The sequence below is a fragment of the Toxorhynchites rutilus genome, chromosome 1 (assembly GCF_029784135.1).
Source record: "Toxorhynchites rutilus septentrionalis strain SRP chromosome 1, ASM2978413v1, whole genome shotgun sequence".
Classification (NCBI taxonomy): Eukaryota; Metazoa; Arthropoda; class Insecta; order Diptera; family Culicidae; genus Toxorhynchites; species Toxorhynchites rutilus.
The window spans coordinates 526,806-554,230 of record NC_073744.1 but is presented as its reverse complement, the minus strand read 5'-3'; the positions used below and the strand labels follow the sequence as shown (position 1 = coordinate 554,230).

General features: G+C 37.6%; 1 protein-coding gene across 2 annotated transcripts in view; it reads left to right on the top strand.

The window, feature by feature from the left end:
* LOC129763477 (homeotic protein ultrabithorax) overlaps positions 1 to 27,425 on the top strand; it is a 95,729-nt gene that overhangs the window by 26,097 nt on the left and 42,207 nt on the right. The window contains exon 2 of one of the 2 annotated variants that reach the window (XM_055762579.1): positions 6,678 to 6,728. The exons of the other annotated variant lie outside the window; for it this stretch is intronic. Within the exon in view, the coding sequence (XP_055618554.1) occupies positions 6,678 to 6,728 (51 nt within the window). The remainder of the gene's footprint in view (positions 1 to 6,677; positions 6,729 to 27,425) is intronic. 2 annotated transcript variants of the gene reach the window in all.

Below are 27,425 nucleotides of genomic sequence, written 5' to 3'. Positions count from 1 at the left end.
GATTCACTTCCTCATCTTTAATGTTGGACGCTCTGCAATGGTTATCCGTGAAGCAAAGGATTGTTTATTTAACTATGGTGTTCATTTTCAAAGTAGTTAAAGGTTTGCTGCCTCGATATTTGTGTGATCGAGTTGAAAGAGGAAGTGACTTTCACAGTTATAACACAAGAAACGCGAATGAATTGAGAACACCCAATTTCTTGACATGTGCTTCACAAAATTCGTTGTATTTCAAAGGTATAAATGTGTTCAACTCGATGCCAAGACATATTAAACGTGCAACAACACTTACAGAATTTAAGAGGCACTGTATTTCACACGTGAAAGCTGTGTTTCATTAACAGCCGACCGATATATTTTTAAATTTTATGACGAAGATTGTTACTGACGAAGTTTTATACGAACGGATAATTTAATGTGGGATTTTTTTTTGCAGTTTGTTTTTAATATTTTCAATTAACCTGACGAAATTTTTTTTGAACGGATTATATTTTGCAAACTACTTAATTTTTTAAATTATCTTTTTTTAATTTGTATTTATGTCCTCTCTATTATGTCCGTCATGATCCTGGTGATGATGGAGTATTTTTATTTTTATTTTGTTGTTTTATATTATATTATTTAAAAAAAATAAAAGTAGTCTACATAAGTTTGAGCGTCGCGCGCGTAACACAGATATAAAGGATATTAAATTGAAAGTTTTCTAAGTGCCGGTCTAGAAATTTTTCGTTAAGGAAATTTTCTCGATTTCTCTGGATGAGGATATTCATAGTCAATCCAATACAAGGCTGGCGGTTGGGCTTGTGCTCTGGTGGACCACTCGGCTGCAAGGGCCTCGTCGGGACCGTATCGGCTCTGTTGCGGACATGACCGAGTATTGGCTTGTCATTTGACATTGCAATTTTTTTTGAACTTATATCTGTAAATAAAATCAGTTCGTTTTTTTTGTTTGCCTAACTGATTTCAATGCTGAAAAAAATTACCAAATTATCTTTTAGATAACTCGTCTTGCTCAAATCTCTGTAGGGGAAGGAGGCGGGACTATCATCATCATCATCACCTGGGACATCTACGCGTAGAACAGCAGTTAAGCAACAAGCAGTTTTCATCGAATATCTGGTTATCACCGGAAAAATTCTAGATGGGAGGTCTATATGGCATATTCTCTTGTCATGTTTTCACTTTGATCGGTATTTTATGTACGTGTGCAGATTTTTGTGCGGGTTCATCTGATTATGATCAACTTATTATTATTGCAAACAGCGATCCGGATCTCCACTCGTCGTATATCCCGTGCAGTGGGAATTGCACGAGGGACCTCTATGGGGGCTGCAAAGCACATTTGCACTGTTTAGTATTCATGCCTTCTCGTGATTTTATTACTGCATGCGAACCGACTTCATCGTTTCTACGAAGCAATTCTTTTGAATATTATTCGTTAAATCTTGCAATGGATGTGAGAGTTTAATCGACAATTGATAATTTCTGTTCTATCAAAGAGTCTTCTTCGTAGTAAAGACAATAATGCAATAATGTGAGTCAGTAGATTGAATTCAAAAGCAATATGAACGACCTCATTTCACCATTTCGTGGATAACAGTTGGAAAACTACTAACGCGTGGCGTCTGTCGGATTCCTCAATGAACGAAATCAAGTCATTAGCCACAGTCAGACGGCGGCCCAAGTCAGCTAGTAGTGTTTCTAGAAACGGCGCCTTAACGTTCGCCGGTGAATTGGAATACCGTGTGTGAAACATTAACCACACTTACTGTTTCGCTTTGCCGCTCTTCGTGGCAACGGCTCCAACATTTGAATTTCTCCCACACCTTTGAGTAGTGTTCACTCCGACACTGGCAATCGAAGTTCATGACGACGCACGCTTAGCTGTTTCACACACGACGTTGAATAACACCAGTGGCGCCACTCGACGACATCATCCAATAAAACGATATTTGTATGAGCTGACCGCCACGCGAGGACGCAAGGGGAACGAGCATGCAAATGGCGGGAACTTAATTGATATAATGCATACAATAAAAATCCAACCGATGCCCACTGTTAGCAGCAGACCGAAAGGAAAGGGAAAACATATTACGAACAACGCAGCATTTACTGTGAAATTAGCGGCACATTTCATGCGAAATAAAAATCAAAATAAGTGTCAATAAAAACATCGTTAAAATGATAATCTCGTACCGAAAAGGCAGATTCCGCGGTAAGTGTTTTTGCTTCATTCCAACTTTGTTGCACACCAATCAGACAATCAGACAGCAGACTGAATGAGTGATTGATTATTTTTGGCAAAGACAAAACTTTATTCGAATTCAAATCTTTATGGTTACGCACATTTGGAGGCTGAACCACATCTTGGGACAACGGCGTGCAAAAGTCCACCTGTATCAAACTGGGTCATTTCGTTAGCATCAAAGCACACGTAAACAATGCCCTCAACATAAGAGCTCCTCCACCGTTCGGAAACATGTGCTCAATTCATTCCTACCGCATATATCTGCACTAATACGGACACATTGCCTCACCACGGATGACTCGGAGCACGTTACATGTTTACATACATATTTTCTCATATTCCGCTTTATGCTGCTTCCTGCCATACGGCGCTCAAGAGCTCGCCGGGAACTCAACTCAAGTCAGCTGTTTTCAGAGCGCTCTGTGAGCAACCGAAGCGAGGCGAATATCAAAATCTAACTCCCAGATTGGCGCTTGTATCAAAATGCTTGTGAATGGTGACGTCACATCCAATAAGTGTTCTGTGTGTTTGTGTGCGTGTTTGCAATGTTGCAAGCGCTGCTGAAACTGATGGTGTTGTTTGTTGGCTGGAAGCACAGGATAAAATGTGCAATTTATGGGACTCGATGCTATTTTTGTGTTTCCTTTTCGCTTTCTGCAATCAATTTTTATGGTCTTAATGTAGTACAGGCTTACGATAAGAAGGTTAATTAAGACATCAGAGTACGATTGGATATTGTTTGTGTGTATTTTTCCCAAAACTTGATATGCGTCAATTAGAAAAAAAATTCTAGAAGCAAACACAATGCGGAGTACTGAATAAACTTATAGACAACCAAAAAATCTAACATATACTGAGTGATTGGTTGGAGACCTCAAAAATACAAAATGTTTAGGCGATAAAACAGATGATTTCATATCACGCTAGAAATGCGGGAAGCGATGTATGAGTATTGTTAAATTATTTATTACGCTTGATGTGTAATTTATTAGCAGGCAAAGAGCACCGGCCGGGATCACAATACCGGCGAGCAAACTATCTTTCTTCCACGTCCATTCCATGTTGCATCACGCCACAATATGCGACTATAGCTACCAGGTTCCACTGAACTGAAAAGAGAAACGTGAAAGCTTTCTTTGCATTCTATTTGCACAGCTTAGTAAAGTCATTGTGGTGCTGATAGAAGGCACAACAACAGCAGTGTGCTTGTTTGATTCAATATTTATAGCCACAATCTGACTTGACGGAACAGGTTCATCGGATTTTCGATCTTGCAGCTTTTCTGTATGTGGTATGCAAATGAGATGTCTCCGCTGTCTCACTCCCTCATTTCGATTACGGTCGATTGCGAATATATTTGCGATGTTTGTTTAACATGCTAACTGTCACACATATCGTTGTCACAGCATAATAAAAACTTAAAATGAGAAAAACAAGCAGCTGAAACGCGCACCACTATGAAACTGATGCTGCTAAATAAGACCTTGAATAAATGACAATTTAAGTCGTCCACATGGCACCAATGAGACTATTTCTATATTCAATATGCCTGCTTGAATGTTGTTTTTCGGTTGCAAACGAACGATAAATTATATCCTCCTAAACGTCATAGAACCGAGGTGAGAAAGATAATGAAAGCAAAGAATCACACGTTTCTTATTTATACCGGTCACTCGAGGAGCAGAATCATACTTCCCAGTGAGATAAAAGCAGACGAAGAAAATGACGATCAAATTCAAAAACCCATAAATCTTACTTACATGACATTTTTCGCGGTAAGGATTTGCCTCGCCCGCTGGTGCGTAGTTTCATGCTACCGCTTGCTTGTTTGGCCGACCTGAATACCAGGGCAGATTGGCTCAAGAAGCTGAAACCTCAACAGCGGAGCTTCATTCTCGAGTTGCAGTCAATGGCAGGGTCCGGCTCCTCTGGTATGTGTCACAGATTTATTCTGGTGGAATATGAAATCAACTAAAGGTTATAAATTTCATTCCACAAATTTGTATCAAGATGCAAAAGAAGTTATCTCCTGTTTGATCAGAACTTATTGATCATGACAAGTGGGTAAACGTCAACGCAAGGCTAAAGCAATCACATTAAACTATGATACTGTTTTCAAATGAGAATCCCATGTTTGCTGAGCTCTGCCAAATTGGCAGGCACAATTAACATAGGAACATTAACCTAATTAGAATTTTTCTGTGAGTTTTTCCAAATAGAAAATAAACGAATAACATTTCTGCGTAGCCAGAAAATGAGTAACTGTGTTACAAAGGCCGTAAGACGATTAAGGAAACTTTTCGAACCGATGAATATCAAGTTCAAGTTTCTATCGGCAGATAACCGGCCGATAAGAGCTACAGTGGTAATCCTAAACAATAAGTTCCCTGCAATGAATTTTACTTGGCTGCGGCTTGCTTTTCTTTATGTATTATTTTTTGAGCTTCAAGCTCAAGCGCTTCCATTAGAACCGGTTTATCTCCGTTCTCAAGACTGAATACAAAAATAAGAACGAATAAATAAAAATTCATTTCTCCTCGCACCACGCATACAGAGGACACTTCATTCGTTCCCTCGAGTGAGCACGTCAACCAAAAATAAAGAATTTCGAATCCGTTGTCGTTGGAGGAGCGATACAGTTGAAATTTTTTTTTCTTCATTTTTTATATATGTAAATTATACTTCCTCCACAACACACTTTCGTCATTCCCCTTGGGAAAGAAGGAGGGAGGGCCGAGAATCCAGAGCGCGATGTCTTTTCAGCGGGAAATTTATGGTTCCACATCCAACCATTTTTATTGCTTCATTTTATCAAACATGATTTAGAGTCACAAGGTCCCTCAGCGTTTCATCGTAACATCTCTTGCACACTTGTGCACATCTCCCCCACCTTACGAAGCTGAAAATTAGTCGCCGATGGCTGCGTGCACTTACGAGCTTAGAACGCCGAGGGGTCGCTCGATTAGTGGATGAGTGGCTTTCGGTTCGACAGAAAGTCGTATATTTCATCGCTCAATCCATTAAAAACTTGTAAAGTCGCGCCCATGTGCCCACGGCTCGGTTCTGCATCTGGAAAATACACGATTGTCATTCGGTTGAAAATACATAGTACGCGAGGAAACTGCTAAAAATATTTTTCGTTTTGAACGCGAGGCGATGTATTATTGAGATATCACGCGATATCCAGACCAGACGAACGAAAGAGATGCGATCGTTTGTTTTTGCTTGTGTCTGTTTGTTTCAAAATAAGAGCTCAAAATTCATCTCATGTTTTCTTGCTTATAGTTCACGCGTGATATAGCATAACATATTCCTATTTTTTTTGCATACTTCACTTCATTGGTGAAAAAGATTCCAATAAGATTTTTCTATGACTTCCGAAATGTTTTTATGCTGCACGACGGCGAAGACAACGGCAAGACGATTCCTCCACAAAATGCAGCAGCGATTCGAGACAAATTATAGCCGTGTTCTCTTGAGTCTTTACCGTTTTACTCTCGGGGAAATACGAACCACATCACAGAGATTAGATAGATTTATAAGAAGAGGGTTGCGCGCTACAGGAAAAGATTAAAATTTTCAAACTGCTTCTTCACAATCTTGCCCCCTTTTTTCGTGTTTAGTCAGCATGCCGAAAACGACTTGATCCAAAGCAACTATCTATGCAATTAAATTCTCCTGAATAAATTAATTAACAGAATAGGGCTGATTATTTTAATCATGTTAGTGGTCAGCCTTCGGGATAAGTATTTATTTCGATTACTTTTATGCAGATTTTACCGCAGTTGAACACTATTTCGCTCAGTATGGGTTGAAATGTTTGTTGAATTCTAATAAGAGGTTTTGCCGTGTAACAGTTCGAGCGTTTGTCTCTCAAATACCTCTAATTGTCTTGCGTAATTCGTTTAGATACACATTTTGTTAGAAAAACAATATTTCATGTAAATGACTTGCAATTATGTGGATACACCTGTCCGCGCTCATCCTCTCGTTGGATACGCGGACTGTCGCGTAACCGGGTAGAAGCTATCCACCATCGGTCGGATCTAGGATTTATAGCTTGTTTGGGCTTCCAAGATCTGGCAAGCGCCGCGCCAATGGTACAACCATCTTTCTGCCAGCAGTAGCGGTAAGAAAACACGTTTTCTATGCAGATTTCCTCCAAGACGTGATTTACCCATGCCATCCTTCGCCGTCGCCATCGTCTTGAAACAAGTGCCGTGGATTTTCGTTTCGGGAAAAGACGAAAATTTACGAGCAACGTGCCACGGGCCGAGATTGAAAGTTTCGCTTTTCTTCTCTCGAAGGCATACACAAACACGCCAGCCATGTTCAGCCGGTAGGACAGAGAAATGAAGATTAATTGTAATTCATACTTGATTATGCACCGTAAACTAATGCTTTGCTTGTTTTATCGCTTCTCTTACAGGTAAGAGATATTCAGAATCTCTTGCGGGCACACTTCTTCCAGACTGGATAGGTAAGTCGCTTCTCTTTTCTTTTGTTTCCTTATATTTAAGTTAAGTTTAGATTTGAGTTTTCACTTTGGTTTTTCAAAATTATATGTACGTGTTAATTCGTGAATAAGTTATATTGGTTCATTGTAATAATTTTGCCTAACAATTTGGTGACCAAAATTACTTCACTTGGTTTATATTTGTTATCAGTTTATCTTTGTTCCTTCAATCGCCAATATACTGAGAGGAATTTCAATAATCCTCTGAAAAAATCATTAGATACAACATTGAGACTGAAATCATCTCGGTATAATGAGCGACTTACAGCAATTCAGCCATTCCATGCTAAACCGATATAGTGATTTCCGTGAAAAGCGATAGTTTCGCAATTTTTCCCCATTTTTTCCAAGAATTACTTTTTTCAAAAATTCATTTTGAACTAGTGGGCCGATTTTGACGATAAATATATGAAATTGAAGCCAATGAACTAGTACTCTTTGCAAAATTACTGCATCTCCTAAAGAATACTGCATCAAAAAAATTATTCTTCTGTAATTATTGATTGTATTTGTTTTTTATAGTTTACATGGTCTCGGGACCCAGTGCGCTATATTTTTTCTTATAAGCTTAGTTTTTTTTACATAACATATCCAAAAATCAGTGAGGCTTTATTTTTTGTTTTTGAGTTATGATTTTTCAAAATCAACCGATGGTCCGAAAAATAAATTTTACCCCTTTTTCCACCACAAAAATTTATAACTACCGGACCGATTCCGCTGCTCGACATATCAAATTAAAGCCAATGAGCTATTCTTGTTTAAAAAAATATTACACTTGTGAAAAATAGAATTCTGTTTTCGTAATTATTGATTGTAATTGTTTTTCATGGTTTACATGCTTTTGGGACCGAGGGCACCATATTTTTTCATATTTTTTCTTGAAAGCTGAGCTATTTCACATAACATATCCGAATAACAGAGAGGTTTTCATTTTTTAGTTATGATTTTTCAAAGTTAACATGTTTTCAGTTTTCGTTCAATATTCCTATGCGACTAGACTGCATCTATGTGACAAAAATTCAATTTTTACGCAATTATTATTTTTAAGAAGCCCCTTACAGGCTTCAAAATGAAATATCGATCATCTGAATCGGCCCAGTAGTTCGAAAGTTAGAAATTCTTGAAAAAAGTCAATTTTTGTAAAAAAGGGGAAAAATGATTTTTCGTATCATCGGTTAACTTTGAAAAATCATAACTCAAGGACAAAAAATAACGCCTCTCTGGTTATTGGATATATTATGTAAAAAGCTCGAGCTTTCAAGAAAAAAAATATAGCGCCCTTTGGAGACCATGTAAATTATGAAAATCAAGAACAATCAATAATTACAAGAACAAAATCCATTTTTTGTAAAAGCTAAGCTAATTGACTTCAATTTGATATGCCGATCATTTGAATCGGTCCTGTAGTTCAAAAGTTATGAATTAAAAAAAATCAGAAATAAGGGGATAAAATTGAGTTTTTGGACCCTCCTAATAAAAAAATGAAAAAAACGAGTCTAATATTTTGCGATAAGGAACAAAACTATCGCTTTTCGCGAATATCTGCGAACCACTATATCGGTTTGGCATGGAATGGCTGAATTATGAACCCAAATTTCAACGATATTAAATGGGTATTAATTGCTTGGATCATATTTTCTTATTGTTTTTCTTACGCCTCTTTGTTTAACCTTACTAATCCTCTGCTGCAAAGTGTGCTGCCCGTTGGAGGAAATAACTATATTGAAATCAATCAGAATAAAAAATTAGCTAGTAAAATAAATTTGTTTCATGGAATGTTTAAAGGTAATTGATTTAGATGTTAGACCAAAGTATTCATCGACACCACAATAGTTCAGACTAATGGTCGCAGTGGTTCAATGCTCTTCAAAAAGTATACATTGGATCACAAGGAATTGAAAGAATATATGACTAATCGAACGAACATAGGAGAAATATATGAAGCAATATGCATGAACCAGGATTGGTTCACTGACCCAAATCCATGACATTGATCTAATTTTCCGAGAGAAAACTCAATAAAAACAGCAGCAATTTATAGAACAAAATAAATATTCATGCTCAAAATAAAGCAATCGACTTCAATCGATTTTTCCGAACAATGAAAGAAACATTGGATAAGAGAAATCAAAGCGCCCACTATATAGCAGCTTATAGCAAAATTGTTTATTTTAACAAGACCAAACAGAGAATCGCGTCTACAGCAGACCGTTGCTACCACAGTGCTGTAAAACAAGGCGCCACTTGAACATATTTCAAAGTAAACAAACACTTGGACCTGTTATGTAAGTGTTTACATTATTGCCACACATATCTTTTATAACTTCATGCGGTTCCCTTACTTGTAACTTGGTGGCGACGTATTATGCTAGGGTTATGGTGAGAGGAAGACACACAGTTACAGGAAATAAATCAAAATAGTGAAATCACTCTATTTTCCGGAGATCAATTTTGTTAAATTTTGAAAAAGAGGGTTTGAGGTTTGTGCATCCCTTTTTTGACAAATGGTCAAAAAATTCTGTTATATTCAACAACTAGTAATTTTTTTTGTCAAGATTTTTGTATTTCCAATTTTTACTCACATGATCTGTAACGTTGTGTTGCCAAATCCATTTCAACCTTCACTTTATTCGCACTTAATAATTCGGTATATGTATACCACTCGACTCGATGCTGAACAAAACGCTTGTGTTCATCGCCAATGAATTCGAACGATTCAAAGCCTCACTGAATTAAGTGTTTGCTTTAATGATGTTTATATGAATGATTTGTAAACAAACAAAACAACTCTTCGTATTCCATCGCACAGCTGGCGCGCAAAGAGCGCTTCATGGTTACATTCCATCTGTCCTCCAGCGATTGATTATTACAGCTTTCGTGCTTGCAAACTACAACCCTGCTCCCATAATTGGCCTCTTCAATCCATTTATATTGTTAAACAAACACCCTCGCTTTTCTACCGAAGGCTAACATAAAAGAGAATTTTTTCCCGCATTGCGAGAGGTTCCCCCGTCGCCACACCGAGTCACCAACTTTGGCTTTGATTTTACCGTTTGATGTTTATTATAGCGTTAACTGGTTCGGAGGATTGAGATCGATAAATTATCACTGATTCTTTCCGGCTTTCCGTTCAGTGGAAACCGTTGGAGCCTCCGTATCTGTTGTACTCTTGCGTTGTCTCTGTCGACTTCTTTGCAAAACTAGACAAGACATCAATCACTAGTGTTCACATTTTGCGTCTTTGCTGGAAATGGAAATTATTCGCTTCGTTTGGTGTCTTTTGCCATTTCGCAAGGTGCGACACAAATCCATTGGTACTGGTACTCTAGCTTTCATAAATGAACTCTTTCCACTGTGAAGGGCAAAAGTTTTGGAAAACCTCAACGATTTTTTTTGTTGCCTTTTTTCAACATCACTTTAAAAAAAAAAGTGTTTGTTGATATTGACCAGTATTTCAACGTTACCTACTAGAATTATAGACGGAACTCGATTGATTTTCATTGTCATTACCAGTAGTCTGATTTATCACAATTTTAAAGTTTATAAAAAGCTGTTGATGAAATATTCAACCTTCATTACGGTGTCCCTGTCATTATTATTCACTGGTCATGTTCAACGCTTTGTGTAAGAAGATAGTTAGACCGAGTCGCGATCACAGTTTGTGATAGCATTTTTATGGTATGTTCTCACAAAATCAACGATCTTGTTATGATTAATCATATCAGTGTATCTTAACGGGCGTTAAAAAAAGAAACTACGTATCGAAATAAATTGTTATGTGTTAAACATCATTGAAATTCGTCACCGCATACCGCGCGCAAACCTGGTTACCACCTAAGGCCAAATTATAATTATGGGTCATAAATCGGCAGAGCAGAACCCCTTCCCATTATAAAGGTAACTCTTCTTGGGAGCAAGTGTGATGGTATCTGATAATTAAAAGCAATTTTTGCAGCTTTTGAACATTTACCACGAGGGGATAAAACAAACAATAAAACACTTTCAAACAACCAGCAATAATAATTAAAGTACGACTCCTGTTCAACTTGTGAAGGCATTCATAACTCCCTTTCGCCTTTAATTACCCTATATTTTACCGTTTTCGGGAACTTTGCAAGTAGTGGTCTTTCCTTCCAAATAAATGCTACCGGAGGAAGGCAATAAAAATCATAAACATCGAACATGAGTGAATTCATCGGATTTATCTAGATCCACAGTTTTGAATACACGTGCGAAGCGATCTGCAAACATACAGCAATAAAGTAGAAAATCAGCAAGTGAATATTAGCACAACCACCATCAACATCAACAGTACGAAAATAATGGCTTTAACCACGCCCTAATGTATTTAATTTTTATATCTCTCTCATTTATGCTCGACTTTTTTTCCCTCTCGTATATTTTCTTTTCGAGCAGTCCCACTAATACATCAACATAATGTGTTTCACTCGCCCACTGACTGCCACATTACGCCTGCCTTTTGCCCCTACGAAGAAAATCCCGTCGCCGTCGTTTTACTCAGCGCTCGAGGGAAGCAAATCACAAACCGTGCCGCATAAAGCATTGGCAAAAGTGTGCAAAATTCCGATACGAAGCGATTTCGTTGTATCAGGAATTTTCATACATCAAAGGCACACTGAGAGCAGCCCGAATCCCAAATGCTAAGCTAAACCGTGACTTTCGATGTGTGGTTAAAATGGAAAATCTCTTACTCATATACGTGTGTGGTCGGGACTGATTGCGGTCGGTGGAAGATTTAGTGGGTATTCTTCCCCCCCATCAAGGCTCAAGCAGACCTAGACCAAAGGCGAGGGATGTCGGTGGCAACCGATCCTGCCGAGACCTACTTTCGTGTGTGTATGTCTGCGACAGCACAATTTTGGACAGCGGCTCTGGTTACTACATTTACAACGCGATGGCTTAGCGGCGACAAGGGTGTAATGTTCGGGAAGAAGTTGGATGATTTATGGGTTGACATAGTTTAATTCTGTTTTTTCCTCTAGTTTGCCCCAATGTGTTGCGTTTATTGTTACGCGACTACTATTGTCCTCAGCTACAGAATGAAAGAAGAGATTAAACTGTGACCGCATAGACTCGGAAACATACGAAGGTAAAAGTATGTCGCCATAGCAAATGAGCATCAAAGTCGGCTTTAAGGTTAGACTATTCATTCAGGCTGCGGAAATAAAATAAGACAACAATATAAAATTTCAAAGAAAAAAATAATTAAACAGTGGTTAGTAATATGCCAATTGTAATATTGTAACGTCGCATCAATATTATCCTTATGTTTCACAAATTATTCATCTGTAATTCTCTGCAGTATATATGATTTCAAGATGCAGCATTACAAAATGAATAATTGTTTTTCAATAAGTTATAATATCAATGAATAAAAGAACAAAAGTATAAAAGTATAAACTCGATACATTAATAAGTCACTTTGTGAACAAATTTTCAATTGACCAAATTTTAACATGATGGAAAAAGGTATGATGCTGAATCGATTATCCGTCGAATAACCATATAGTTACAGCAACTCTGTTGAACCAAAGATTACCACTTTCGGTTTTATTTTCATCGCTCATAAATAATTTATTTGGGTAATAAAATCGTGACACCACAATTCGACAATTTTCTCTAGGAGTACAATGAGTGACTGTATCCAATTACTCGCATCACATAGTTTTTATTATAAATATGGGAAAATTGAGCTATAATTTTAATTTACCGAAAGCCGTCGGAAATCAAACTTTATTAGCAAACCTAATGTAATGTGTATTCATCGTTTGTTTAACCGAAAATATAATAAACACTCCGCATCACCGATAATAACGCCAATACATCGCCTGTCGAAACATTTTTGTTTGATTTGCTAGGGGGAAACATTTATTCAGCGAATATTGATTGTCACCGATTCACGCAAATATAGCAATTACGTGAATTTGCCATTCGAAGCCGAGTACAATTCATCTTACTTTGCAGATAATTTCGCAGCTATTCACATGTTTGCCCAATGTGCCAGAATACTGTCGCGCCGACCTTTAGTTTCATACTTTTCTAATGGCTGCTAAAATCATCCAATTAAATCCAACCCATTTTGAATCGTGACGTCATGGGCAGCCATACAGCAGCGATCAAACGCCGCAAGTATTCCGTTCGCGTGTTGGTGCTATCAATCGTCGACCATGGCGGTGTTGGTGAGAACGCGAAAAGTTATGGCGTCGTTTAATGGCATTGCCTACCGGCGAATAAATTCATTCGGTTATTTCCTCCCGTTGACTTTGATCACAAATAATTTCACTTTTTTTCAGAACTTTTCACCTGCATCAGAAGATTAATCTGTTAAATTTGATTTTTGCTGACGCTTTGGTCATAGAAAAGCAACACTGAGACACGTTAACTACATGAACTATTCCGTTCTCTCCCGATCACAAACGCTACATATGCCGACAGCATCAACAAACCATAAAAAGCGGCGAGTCACGATAAAAACAAAGCATAAAGACCGACAGAAAGAGAGCGTCGGACGAAGAGGTGTAGCGTGCGATAAAGCGAGTCTGCAATATGGCTGTTTCGTTAAGTTTGCTTTTTGTCCTGCTCACACCAATTTGCCGAGCAGGGCGAGAGAACAGAAGATTCGTTAAGTCGCTCTCGGGAGAGTATTTAAAAGCGACGAACTTTACAGCCGGGCTTGGCTGCCATAATTCAGCGCTGTTAGAAGGAAGCGAATATAAATAAAATCCGGACGAACACTATGCTGCGAAATGGAAAATGCTTGCGCGCACACTCTCAAATCGAAGCGCTAATAATGTCATGGAATTCGTGCAATTTTTCAAAGTTTAGGCTCCGGTTTCTCGACGTTTGACGGTGGAAATGTTCTCAAAACTATTATTAGAATAATCAACAAGATGAGCGCAGTTGAAGAGAGCATCAATTTGTGATTTCACGGTGCATTCTATTATTATACTAAACAACTCTTGTGAACGGTTACGTTCATTTAGGGATGTAACGGTATCGTAACTGGTGATCTTCTTCTTCCATGGTGTGTTTGAAATTAGAAACGCTTGATGCAAACCTTGGTTTTCCTTCCATATTTCATGCACCAAAAACACTATATCCGGGTGAGAATTTAAAAAATAACACAGTTCGATTTTGACTCTGTGTCAATTACCAATTTTCGTGTTACCAAAAAGAATAGTGCCAATATCGAACGAGTTGTGTATTAGAAAAAAAAATCACATTCATGAGAAGAATATTCAAGGGACGAACCATGTTGTTCACTCACTTATGCTCAAATTAAGAGGCGATCTCGGAACGGTGATCGACTTTTGCTTGCTTCCTTCGATCCGTTTAGTAGAAGCTCCTCGCATCGGAGCGCTTATTTTTTTGAATATATTTATAAAGCCCCTTAAAGGTCTGTGAAAATTTATGTTTATATGCAATTTTGAATTCCTTTTGTGTTCAGCTCTTGCTGTTGTTTTGGCATTCCCCTCATCGCATCTCTAAGCACTGGTCTTTTTTTTTCTATATGGAACCGGTGATTTAGGGTAAAGATTTGTGCGTTTTACTTTTTTTTATTTTTCAGCACAATACGGGACTTGGGATCAACCTGGAAATATCGAGAGCTGCCGTTTAGTTTTGGCTGAATTTCGACGTGATTCGGTCGGGTCTTGTCTCGGTTTTATCTTGCTGAACGGAAACAGCATAGAAAATAACGCCTGCCACGCAGTTTTGTAGAAATTTTTTGCGGTGTGCAATATTCTATCGCATCTCGCCTCAGGGGTCATAAAAGTATGACACTGACCGAAACATAAATTTATGACGAGACTCCCTCGTCAGGTTCCGAAAGTGATACAATAAAGGTAGAACAGTGTAAACAGAGCAAAACAAACCACTTTATTGCAGGCACCGGTCGATAGAAAGTTTTATGATGTTACGTAAACACAAAAAGCATTTTTTGCAAAACCTGCAGTGATTCGAATTTTTAAATTTCCGGAACGGAATGTTTGCTCACCGTGACAAATGCCAAAAGATAGTGCTGTGCATGTGTTTCGCAAATATACAAAAGCAAATTTAGATTCATATTTTTACTAGAGATTTATGATGGTGGGCCTGTGAAACGATTCAAATTCATACTCAAGAAAAGGTAATAAATCCAACAAAATAATAATATATTTTTTGGATAGTGAAAACGAACAATTTATTATGCATGTGAGCACTTGTATATGGATGGTGTGTGCGCAAGTGTGTGTGTGTGTGCTTCCTAGAATGGAATTGCCGACTCAGCATTCACGTTCACCAGACGGTTGGAATGGAAAACTCAATAGAAAAGAAATATTTCGTTAAGAAATCTTCTTGTCACGCTAACAAACGTTTCAACCCTGTACTGCGACTGGTGCGGAAGAAAATCCCAGTAAATTTAGTGCGGGTTTATGCTTTATTTCTTCTTGAATCGAACTTGAGCGAATTTCTTACCAAATAGTAAAAGAAAAGCTAAGCTGTGTGCAATGGAATGACTGAGATTTTCCTTCCACTGGATCCTTTTTCCGAGCAGCTGAGCGAACAATATAAAGTTTTTGTTATTTATAACTTAACTCGGCTCCAGCTTCCACAGACAGTAAGAAATATGTCGGCTTCGTAGAGTATGGTATCCGCTCTTCCAGGGTGTGAATTACACTAGCCACACTCAACGGAAAATGATCAAGAAGAACTTTTTGCTGCTTCTTTCTGGCGCAGAGAGGAGCAGGAAAAGATGCTTCTACAGCAGATTTCTCTGCATGAGGAAAAAAATGAGAAACGAACCGAAAGGATGTAATAAATATATGATTTGAATAATAATTTTCCTGTTCTGTGCATACATTTCGAGGCTGAGGCTACGCATTAAATATTCGCTGAGCATAATCGGAATCGTAACTCAGCCGGAAAACTATCTTAATTCCGTGTAAAATTACCCTCTTTTTCGATTGGTTCAAATTGCTGGAGGAGGTGTTCGCAAACCACAAACTCACTCCCAATCCGAGGTGGGGAAACCTAATTATGTTTAACGTTAAGAAAATGTTCCTTGTACATCCAGCCCCACTTGAGTTCACCGAAATAACCAATCAGCGGATAAATTCGTTGCTGCTCTCATTGTGTATCGAATTCCAATGTGAATGTACAGTGGAAAAAATCCAGACGGATTCGAGGGTGGGAAATTAAATTACTATAAATCGAATTTAAAATAACACTGGAAGAGAGATAATTTCAACTTTATTCTTTATTTATGCATCGATTTCCTCGTTTTCTTTCAGTGGTTCAATAGAGAAGCGGAAAATCGTCTCCCGAGACGGTGATGCAGAAAATCAGAGGGCGGAGGAAAATTAGATTTAAACGTTTCAAGATAATCGCTCTTCGTTGGCGAGAAGCAAGTGGAAATGACTTTTGTACCCGCCTTTTTCAGTAGCATCGTTCGAGTACACCTACCGAATTCAATTTTCTCTGGCAAAAATATCGATTGCCATGTTCAATGACAGACACATCAAATCCACTCGAAAACAAATTGCAAACCATGCTAAACCATACTAGGATCCCTTTCTTGCATTCGCCACCCACAACGGCAGCCCAAACCAATTTATCTAGGTTTGTCGTTTCAAATAAAACAATAATCATTACAATTACTCCAACCACGAACCGTTTCGCCACCCTGCGGGTAGGCGCCATAATTTCCTATATCTATATGAAATAACTTTTGCACTGCGGCATTGGGATCGGGAGCAAACAGCAAAAATATCCCTATGAAAGCGTGAAACGCACGGTAGCGAGCGAAAATTTCCGAAAGCATCGAGGATGAGTAATGTACCATATAGTGTTTATTATCTCTCTATTATAAATTTGAAAATGTGCGAGCAGAGGAGGAAGAGATCTAGGCAAAATAGTACAGAAAATGGAGCACCGCACATGCAATGCTCATACGTGTATGTGTGTATGTGTGTGTGTGTGTGTGCTGCATTTGTTGTTCTTGTTGTTCCACTATGATATCATTAAAATATAAAATTTCACACAATTCTATACGGATGCTCGGGATCAGAAATCATTTCGGACTGTACTTGGAGGCGGAGAGAGGGTGAAACACAGAAATATTTCTGTGTATGGATAAATAAACTCTATAAATTTATGTAGAGAAATAATTTTAAAAGCGATTCAAAATTTTGCGGGGTCGAAGGAAGCAAGTATAGTGCGACACTATAATAAAACAATAAAATGGGATGAATAAGTGCTGAATTCTCTATAACAATAAAGCAAAATTAATACAAAACTAACTATTATTAGTTCCGAAAGAACGGGATCAACAAGGCGATTTTATTTTTAGCTGCCTCGGTACTTGTGAATGTGTTTGCTAATGTATTATTTATGCATATCCTTCGTCCTGAAATTTTGGCTACCACTGTTCAAAGTTATTTAGTAGGAAACATGGACCTACGAACAAACGTACACGTTTTATAATCAGCATTGTGCTCTCTCGTATTGTACCTTAACGCCGATCGGAAATGATAAAAATTCATTTGATTATATTAGAACCGTGCGCCATCAGAGCTTCAAACTGTAATCAAACGCCATTACGAGCAGCTGTAATGGGACCTAAAGCAATAATTGGTGCACTCCCATCGTACGAAATTCGTTGCGAGAGGCGGTAATAGAGTAATAAATCATTACGCCTAATTGGAGCGGGAATCAAGGTTCAAGGCATTGCAGTAGAACGGCAATTTTCGTCATTTGCATCTACTGTCATGTATTTATTGTCTGCTAGAATACTTTAGAAAGAAAACTTCATTAGGAAATCGATATTGAAGCTAAACATCAAATTGAAAAGAAATGTTTATCAGGTTTTTAATAGAAGTTTCAACAATAAACGTGAGTATATTGGTATTACATTATGAATTTCTTTCATGTTGTGTTTCGAGCAACTTCAGTAAATAAATATTGAAGAAATATTATGAAATTTTTTACAAATTCAATATTATCTCTTATTTTAATGACACGAAAAAACTCACATCTTCATCAAAAAGCGAACATCCGGTTCAGGCAAAATTGTAATCCAAAGAGTAAATATGAATTGGACCCACATCGGAAACATAGCCTATGGTCGTTATACTGAAGCCTTCATGATTTACTAACGAGTCTCCCAGCGTAAATCCAACAGTCGACGTGTCTCCGAAAGTACACATATTTGTTTAATCGGCCCACAATGCCTCCGGAAAAAGAGCACATTTATGGTCGAAATGTGTGAGGATTTTTAACTCGAAAAATCCTCACACATTTCATGCTCCCAACATCTCCCAACAATGCTGGCCCGGTAGTTTATGACAAATTAACAGTCCTCCCCGCGCGAGGGTTTTTATCAGTTCGTGACTGGTTTGTTGGTGTCCTCCGAAGGCCCTTTTTGGGAATTTATTTCTCGTTCTACACTACTGTTTCCCAATCCACCAAACACAGATCTCCGGTCATTTTAAAAGAGATGGAGATATGTTTTTGGGGGGGTATTTTTGGTCTCGCCCTTTTAACTGATAATAAACCAATTATTTTTCATTCTCTGTGAGAAGTACATGAGCCATAGTACTGCCAAAAATGTTTATGTGCAAGTTGCAGTATCTCAACTACCCCTCTATTCAAATTGAATCGATCGCGAGATGCGGCATTGAATAAGAATAAGAATTAAGCTAAAAATTACAATTGGAAAATAATTGGGAATATGAATTATTGACGCAATTAAAATTGAAGCGTGATTTTTAATTATTAACATGGTGAGATTTATGTGAGCTGCATCATAAATCAGTGCATATGTGAGTGATGTGAGCCTGTACATTATTTGAATGTATGAGTTCGGGATACACAAAAACGTTGTGTTACTTATGGTTAGCATAAACAACTGTACAGAGTTATCAACCTTCCTGGTTTTTCTAGGATATTAATATTGATTTGTTCAAGCTTGGCAGTAAAACAGCCAAAGGCAAAAAAATAACCTTTTTTTTCGTCATTTTCAAGTTTGTTACTTTTCAAAATTATATCATTTTCGGCCCAAACTTGTTCACACTGGAAAGTGCTGTAGTCCGTTACGGAAGAGAATGTTTGCCGAAATTCGAGCTTTCTTATTATCGAAACATTTGAAAGTGCTACACTTAACAGCCACGCGGTGGCATTTCCATTCATTGGAAAGTATTGTCAAATGTATTAGAATGTTACGAACCGCTTCGAATTTTTTTTGGATTAAGGTAGATTCTATGAAAAATTTAATAATCTAAGCAAAGTACATTACGATCAGGAAAATTTGGTCTATTTGGATAATGTTTATGTAGGTTCTGTGACTGAATTGTGAAATTTCACAAATTCAAGACCAGTGTATTAAGATTTTACATTACACTTTGCAATCTAGTACTACAAAGTTTTAATTTCAATGATCCTTGATCATCAATGATAATTGATCCAACTAATGTCATAGGAAGGAAGCAAATGGAAACTTATCCGGATTTCTCCTCCAGAACCAAATCCGATTCATCGAACCACAAATTCCTAGATTCTTCTTGATCTATTCTATGCAAAATTGAATTAAGTCTCACCACTTACTTACACTAGTTACCAGTTACTATTACTTTTTGATTGCTATACTGTTTCGATTTGAATTTCGACCTACGATAAAGTGAGCTTATAAGGCACTGGCAACTATATTGCCATCAAATTATTCAACTGATTCAATAGTTTATTTTGTAATGAATGTAAGTTTGTGTCTTTACTTATGTAATCGACTGAAACTTAAGTAAAACATAAACTTAAGTTTCAGTCGATTCCTTGCCTACACTCAAAATTAATTTTTAGCACATCTTTTGACATCCTCATTTATAACATTAAATGAGCTTAAAAATAACAAAAAAAAAATACTCCCCTCCCATACTGGTACAGCATTTACTCAAGCGAGAGGCGAGTTTGTGTATAATGTATATACCAGCAGAGCAATATGAGAGAGCAAAACAAGAGACACATTGCAAATGAGCACGCATTAACTCTTTTCGCATACTTTGCTACACACACGATCACCGTCGCGAAAATGTTACAGTGTTTTCACTATTACAAAACACTATCACTATTAGAAAACACTTGCACTATTATAAAACGCTTTCACATAATATTTTTTGGTACAATTCCAAGCTGACGTTCAGTCTGAGAGAATGAGAGGGCTGCTCCATACATTCAAACAGGGATGCCAACTATAATTTTCAAAAATCAGGAAGAACGAAAATAAAAATCAGGAAGAAATCAGCATTTTGGGATGTATGGAAAGCTCGTGCCGATTTTTGAGAAAACAGAAGCATACTTTTTATAGGCAGACATACATTTATTGAATTTTATATGCACAGTTTTGTTCGATAATTGTTCGTAATCTTTCAAGCAGCTAATATCCTCTCCTCCATTATATCCTCTCCGAACATGTTTGCTTTGTCAACGAAAACCGTTCAATGTATTTTTTATGTCCATAGAGTCGAAATTGTACCCTATAACAGACTCCAAAATAATTTGTCGTGTTGCCGAAGAGGCATGAAGTTTGGCGTTGCCTTGATGGAACAAGACGGTGATTGACTTATTCTCGAAGTTTGTCCTGCATCGGTACCTTTAACCCTTTATAAGTCAGTGGCAACAATAGTACCACCCTAATTTTTTTTTTGCATTTTCGTTTATGATGCGAATCATAACAATCAACGTAACCAAAATTCACCAGAACATCATATGTAGCTATAATATCACATATACATTGTATTGTATATGTGATATTATAACTACAAAAATAAATATCACTCCGGTGGTGAATGTATCCTTATTATTGAAATTTAAACGCAGCGTATTTTCATGAAGATTCGATAATAATGAATGAATTCAACTACGAGATCAATTGCGAACAATTATGCCTTACAAATGCTTACAATTAAAAATTTAGTATTTGTGTCTGACTATATTACATATTCTTATATAGTCACCTGTCAGATATTTGTAAATCTGTCTTCCTTGAAGCAAGATTCAGAAATGAGACTAGAAGATCTCGCAACATTATCCTCAATGTTTATTTATTTATTTCGCGTTGACGGCATTGAGCTTCATGTTGTGTTATTGTGAAGCGAAAATCGTAATGGAATATCAAGTTAAATCGTGATTGAAAATTTGTTTCCGTATCGAATATGTATTACACATAATAGTAACACGTAACACGTTTTTTCGCTATTTGTGGAAATAATAAACAAAACCTGTATCTAAAAATTATGTTATATTATAATGATGAGTTTTTGTGGAAATATCAAAAAAAATATAGACAAATGGTGAGGTAAGATTCGGGATTATGTGTTTTAAGTATTAAAAACCATTAAGTATTTATTGTCTGTTTTCTGATAATTTGTTCTGATAATGTTAAAAGTACAATAATCAGGGAAAATCAGGTTCATTTCAGAAAAAATCAGGGAAAATGAGTGCTTATTCTGGATATCAAGACACGTTTCAAAATGTCTTGGAAATCTTGGAAAATCAGGAAGGTTGGCATATCTGCATACAATCATTTAAACACTCTCGAAAAAGGTGCTGTTATTTGTATATTTTACCACACGAAAAAGCATTTTTTTCTTACCAAAGATTACACGGTCTTATAGAGGTAAACATATTTATTCTTATTTTAACCACTTGAAACTGCTTTGAGGCCTGCTAATTTGGTAGATCAATTTGCCTCCCTAAATGGATATTGCCACCAGACGTCGATAATTCCTACATTCGTTGTCATCGTGGATGAATATTATAACTCACAGATGCATAAGTAGAACCTTATTGACAACCGCGGAATCATAATGCTGAGCAAAACAAACAAATTTTAACGATTATTTGATTCAATTGATATGTAGATCAGGATTTTGCATCCTTACTAAAACTTATTGAATTATTTCTTATTGATATTTTATACATCGTTTTCAAAAATGTACCAAACAGAGTGTTTTAGTGTTTTAGAAACAACTTCATTGCAAATTGTACCAGCAGTATAAAATGTCATGCGTACCCTTAAAATAAACTTTTCGTTGAACATTTGATGAAATTATATTTTCTCTGAATCTTCGCGATTAGGCGCCAGATATAAACGTTGAAAGTGTCCTAAAGCCCACTTGTCAACTGAGTCATCATTAAGACGTCGTTTCGAATGCCTCCCCAAGACAGCATCGACGAATGAAAATGTTGGAATTCAACTTGAAGATATCTGAGGAATGAAACATTTTTCCATATTTGAGTGCTCCCGAGCTTCGCTGCAGCAGCTATATGAATAATTTATCAATTTTAACTAACAACTGTCGTCAGAGTGCTTCTTTGCTGCTCGAAACTTGATTTACCGCTTTTGGTACATGCCAGCATCAAACTCGGAGATGACCATATCGGGAGGGCAATCAGTATAACTCCTGAGCACCCAACTCTTACGATAGTCAGCCATTTTGTGCCATTTCTCGATTAAAGCGAAATTAAAATACATAAATTATTCATAAGAACGTCGAAGGAATAACATATCGATATAAATCAATTTAAAAATAAAAAAAAGTAAACTACAAGCTGAAAGTTTAACGAGAGAGCATTCATCTCATATACTTGCAGCAGTCAGCCATGCAACCAATCAAATATGGACGGTGACTGACTAACGACACATACCTTTTTTCATCTCATACCTTACCGTGGAGAAACATCGAGTAGCATAAGCTGACCAAACGGTGCCTACGATCTGCCATGCAAGCGATTGTGGCGCACTAGCGCAAAGGAGATAACCTCCATCCCCACAGCGGGACTAATGAAGTGTATTTTTGTATGGCATGATTTTTCCTTAATTTTGAACTATTTTGTGTGATTGGCTAGTTTTTCCTATAGCCTCATGTGGACCGGTTCGTGACCCGTTCGAACGGCACGGAAAAGGCTCGCAATTGAATATGTATTTTTGTGGCTCAGCTTTGGCACATAAGAAAACTATAGCCGATTGTCATGCAGCTTCCCGCTTCCAGCAAAACAAAGAGGTGATTATCTAAACATTATTCATGTTGCCACCGCGACCGTTAGGGAGTGCTGACATGCAGACTCTTAGCTTAAGTGACTGTGCAAAATCCCGACCGAAAGGAATCCGCCTAGCATATACCGTTTCTGTTCGGCAACGGCTTATTCACTGGTATGAAAAAATTCGTGATGTCGTTGCAATTTACACAATCGATGCCAGGCAAATGTTTCTAGAAAAAAAATCAGCGAACTAGAGGCGATGTTGTTACTTTCGTTATTGTTCGTATTCCGACGAAAATAATGCTGAAATCTTTGTTTTACATTTAAGGAAACACACACTGAAAAAGTCAAAATAATGTTTTTTTCTCACCTGTGTTTCGCAAAACAATCATACATTATTTTCCCAATTTTTTTTACTGTAGTGGTTCTATTGAATGTGCATGAAACAACGGAACGCAGTACGCTATTGCGTTTTTTAAAGGTATTTTGATACCTAACCACTGCGCTTATTTCTCTATGCCAACACGTCGCATTGTGGAAGCAAAGTAAGGAACGGTATGACGATGCTGCGCTAACCAGAAAATAATTCAGGCTTCACGAGAATCCAGAGAATAGTTGTTTGGTCAGTATCAGCACAACAGCGGCGAAATATCAGCAACTTCGCATAGTTTCCTTGCCCGAGTGATAGAGAGGAAGATAATGAGAGTCATGGAGCGAGGCCAAAGGCTAATGTTTGGGGAAGTGGTTAGCTGGGAAGTAGGTAGAGTGTAGAAGGTGATGCTGTGTTCAATCTATTTTGCATGTAGCCACGTTCTATCGTTGGATGAATCTCTCATGGCTGAGAAGCTGTATACAACGAAATATAGAGATGTGTGAGTTTCTGTTTGCGAGATGTTCCGTAATTACTGCATTAATTAAGTGGAAGTCTTAAGAGCGATAACTCCAATAAAAGGTCGAGATAGTAGCAAAGGGACGAGTAAACATTCCTCATTCGGTGCGTTGAAATCAGTAGTGGGGACGCGAAGGAGTAAGGTGCAGATGCGGTTGCAGCAATAACAAACACGATAATTAAATTTTTGAAATTATTCCCTATCCGGCAGAGCGAACTTCATCTGCACTAGGCTCGATAAATGAAAACCACAGATTCGTTGCATAAACATCAACTCATTCAGCCACTCACATATGGCTTTGCACTTGTTTCATTTGTGTGATGTGTACTGTCAGCGGAAACTTATGGTTCGAATGTTAAATCAATATATCCTCAGCATTCCAGCAAACATTTTTCCCTACAAATACACCATAAGAAATACAGAAGTAGAACATTTACACAAAAAAGACATTTACTCACTATCAATCCTCGGCCAATCTTTGCTGGCATACATTACTGAATTCAAGTGCTTCCGTGTTGAGCAAGAGAACGAGAAAACGCGTACATTCTCATGAATAATGGATCGACAGACTCAGCGAAAGGAAGCTAGATTCCCTATCATAAATCTCTGATATGAATTTCATTCTTCCATGACGCATGGCACTCACCAATGGCAAAGGGGGAGTCAGAGATGAAGAGAAATCTTACGAAGAAAATGGCTTCAGGAATTCTTCCTGCCAATGGAAAATTCTTGCTGGTGCTCACAATATTACTAATTTGACACGTAATTTTGGCCTGGAAACAACCCATTTTCTTATCGCCCGTACCAAAGCCACCCTTCTTCCATAGAATCACGTGCTTTTTCTTCCCTTGTAATCATCTATTGCAGATATAAATTTCCGTGAAATTTGATCAGCAAGAACAATAATTCAATTTAAGGAAGATTTACTTCCCCTCGAGAGAGGTACAATACTTCAGAATTTATTTCGAAGTATCACGTCTGTCGGGCGATTGGACCAATTTTCGCATGGTCGCCAACTCCCAAGCGGATTAAAATATGAGCCGAAAGTTATAGCAGCGATGGCGCCCTAAAACCTCGACCAACGTTCATGTGGAATATTTCGAAATTTGTTAGATTTCGTTCCGGTTTTGCTGCTGCTGCTGCTGCCAATGCCGTTCTGTTCGTCTAGGATTTATCACCTAATATTGCTTCTCTTATTTATACAATCGATGGTCATTGATAATGAACTCTTCGAAAGAACACTCGAACAGAGCAGCTACCATACGACTGCTCTTGTGGATAGTTCAACCAATGCCAAATCTCATGCCCCCTGTAAGAGAGAAGGGAAGTGACTCCGATACAGATAATTTTGCTTTCGATTTTAGATTCTAAATTGCACGCATATGGTCAATAAATTTTTGAGCAAAATTGAGACCGAAACATTCCGCACATACTCACATACGCTTCGAACAGCTATAGCAGCGGAGGACTTCTAGCAAGGGGAAAATTGAATGAGAATAAATTTGCAATTGAAAGTTCGCTTGGGTGTAGCAATAGTCTGAAGCAAATTTCATTTATTACGTTCACAAATCGGAGAAGGGTTAGAAGTGGAGCATCTGTTCATTCCATGCGTGGACACATGGTGATGGTAATGGTCGGGGCAATCTGTAATCTTTATTTAAAATTCATTGGCATCAAATACTAATTTATCAAGGCCAATATTTACCCAGTGGGCCGCATTATCAATCATTTATGTTGAAGACCGGAAAAGTTTGTTTTCATTTATTCGCAAAAAAAATGTCCTGTTAACTCTGCAACTGACTATCCTCCGCCAGTTGAGAAGAACGATTCAACTCGAAACCAACAGCGGGAATCAATAAAATTACTCTTAGGTAATTTAAATTGTGCCCAGAAAACACCACACTCATCCGCCGCGAATGAACGACACGAAGAAGAGTTAATGTGCGACCATATTTTTCCGTCCTCCATCTCATATCCCTTCTCTTTCTGGCCACCTTATTATATACATATGTGTATAGCAAGCAGCCTCAGCATCATTCCGTTTTCCAATTCGCTGAATCGACGGTCGCGATCGGTGCATGTTTTCCCCGTATTCTCCAAGCTTGTTATGGAAGATCAAAAACATGGCATGGCAAGAAACATAGAAGCAAAAAAGGAATGCAATAGTTGTCGTTGTAGACTTTCTTCTACCTTTTCGCGTGTTCCTCGCATTCTTCCTCGACTTCTTCGGCTGCCTCTTTATATTGCATTGCTCTTTTTTTGATTTAAAAGTTTGTAATAAAAATGGATCTCAGCACATCATTAAGAAATACGATTTTATAAATTTATTGCCGAACCTCTCATTCTTTCTCGTTTTCTGCGCAGTTTGCCTGTTCGGGTTTTCCGGTTTTTCAATCGATCGTGGATCAGTTGGAATCTGATTTCTCGTGATGAACGCCGAGAAATAGCGGGAGACACGATTCCATTTGAATGTTTTCTTCTATCCTGTTCTGCGAGAGACGAATTTTCACTTAGGGAGCAATAGGGTGGTTATTGTAGTGTTTAGTTGTGATAGAAAACATAGAAAAAACTTGTTCTTTGGAAAGAAGTGAAAAATGACATTTTTCGGATGATAAGAAAGTGAAACCAGAATATAATATAACTTATAATAATATAATGTAACTTATAATATATATATATATATTATATATATATATATATATATATATATAAAGCTTGTCCTCAACGCATTCAGTTCCACAACAGTTCGAAATATTCTTGAGGTTGAGGAACATGTACAGATTCGTTATCCTCTTTCCGCAATGTTCCGCGCCAGAAATGATCAAACGTTGTCGTGCACTTATTTGGTCGATGTGCCTGTGCAGCTTTATGTATGATATTCATGTGCATAAAATAACGACGAGCCAAAAAGGGCAGAAAAACACGAAGGTAATGAAAAAATAGAAGACGAAATCGCGATTGCATGTGATCCCCTCTACTGCTATCGACGGCTTCTTCCCACGTGATTTCCTCAACAGTGAACGAAAACACTGAAGCAGTTTCAACCTCATACTGGTACACACACGTATTTCTTCTTTCGTATGCTTTCAAATGGTCCGTTTTTAACCATAAATGTTGCACGGGTCGACTTCAAGTTTTTCCTCGTGTCACAGTTTCTTGCAAGTCAAGATGGAAATAGAGAAACCTGAAACAATTGTTTGTCAACGAAAGGCCATAAATTTCCATTCAATTCCTTCACCAGCGCCTTCCTCCCGCGCACAAAGTCACGATGGAGCTATTTTTCTACCTATGCATGTTACACTCCCAATCGAGGAAATATTTTCTGACCGTGCTTACATGAATCCGCCGTACTGAGCGAGGTAGGATAGACAATGACGAATTTAGTTAGAAATGAAATGAAAATGCGGAGGAAAAACACGTTGCAATAATGGAAGAAAACAGATATCGGAACTCTCGTTACGTAGCTTCTATTATCAAATCTACCATTTTACGGCGATAAAATGAATATTTTTATCAATAATAGATTAAACGACAATCCATACTGATAACAAGAAAAATCATCAAAACGTAACGTTTGTTTATTTTTATTTACCTGAATACACGCCATTTGGCATCTCATAATATAAACACAAGATTCGTCGGCTTTATTTTTATTATTTTGAAACTAAGTGTTAGCTATTGTCATTCTACTTGAAGACACTTTTTTTTGCAAAATTATTAGCATGATTTGGTTTTCAGA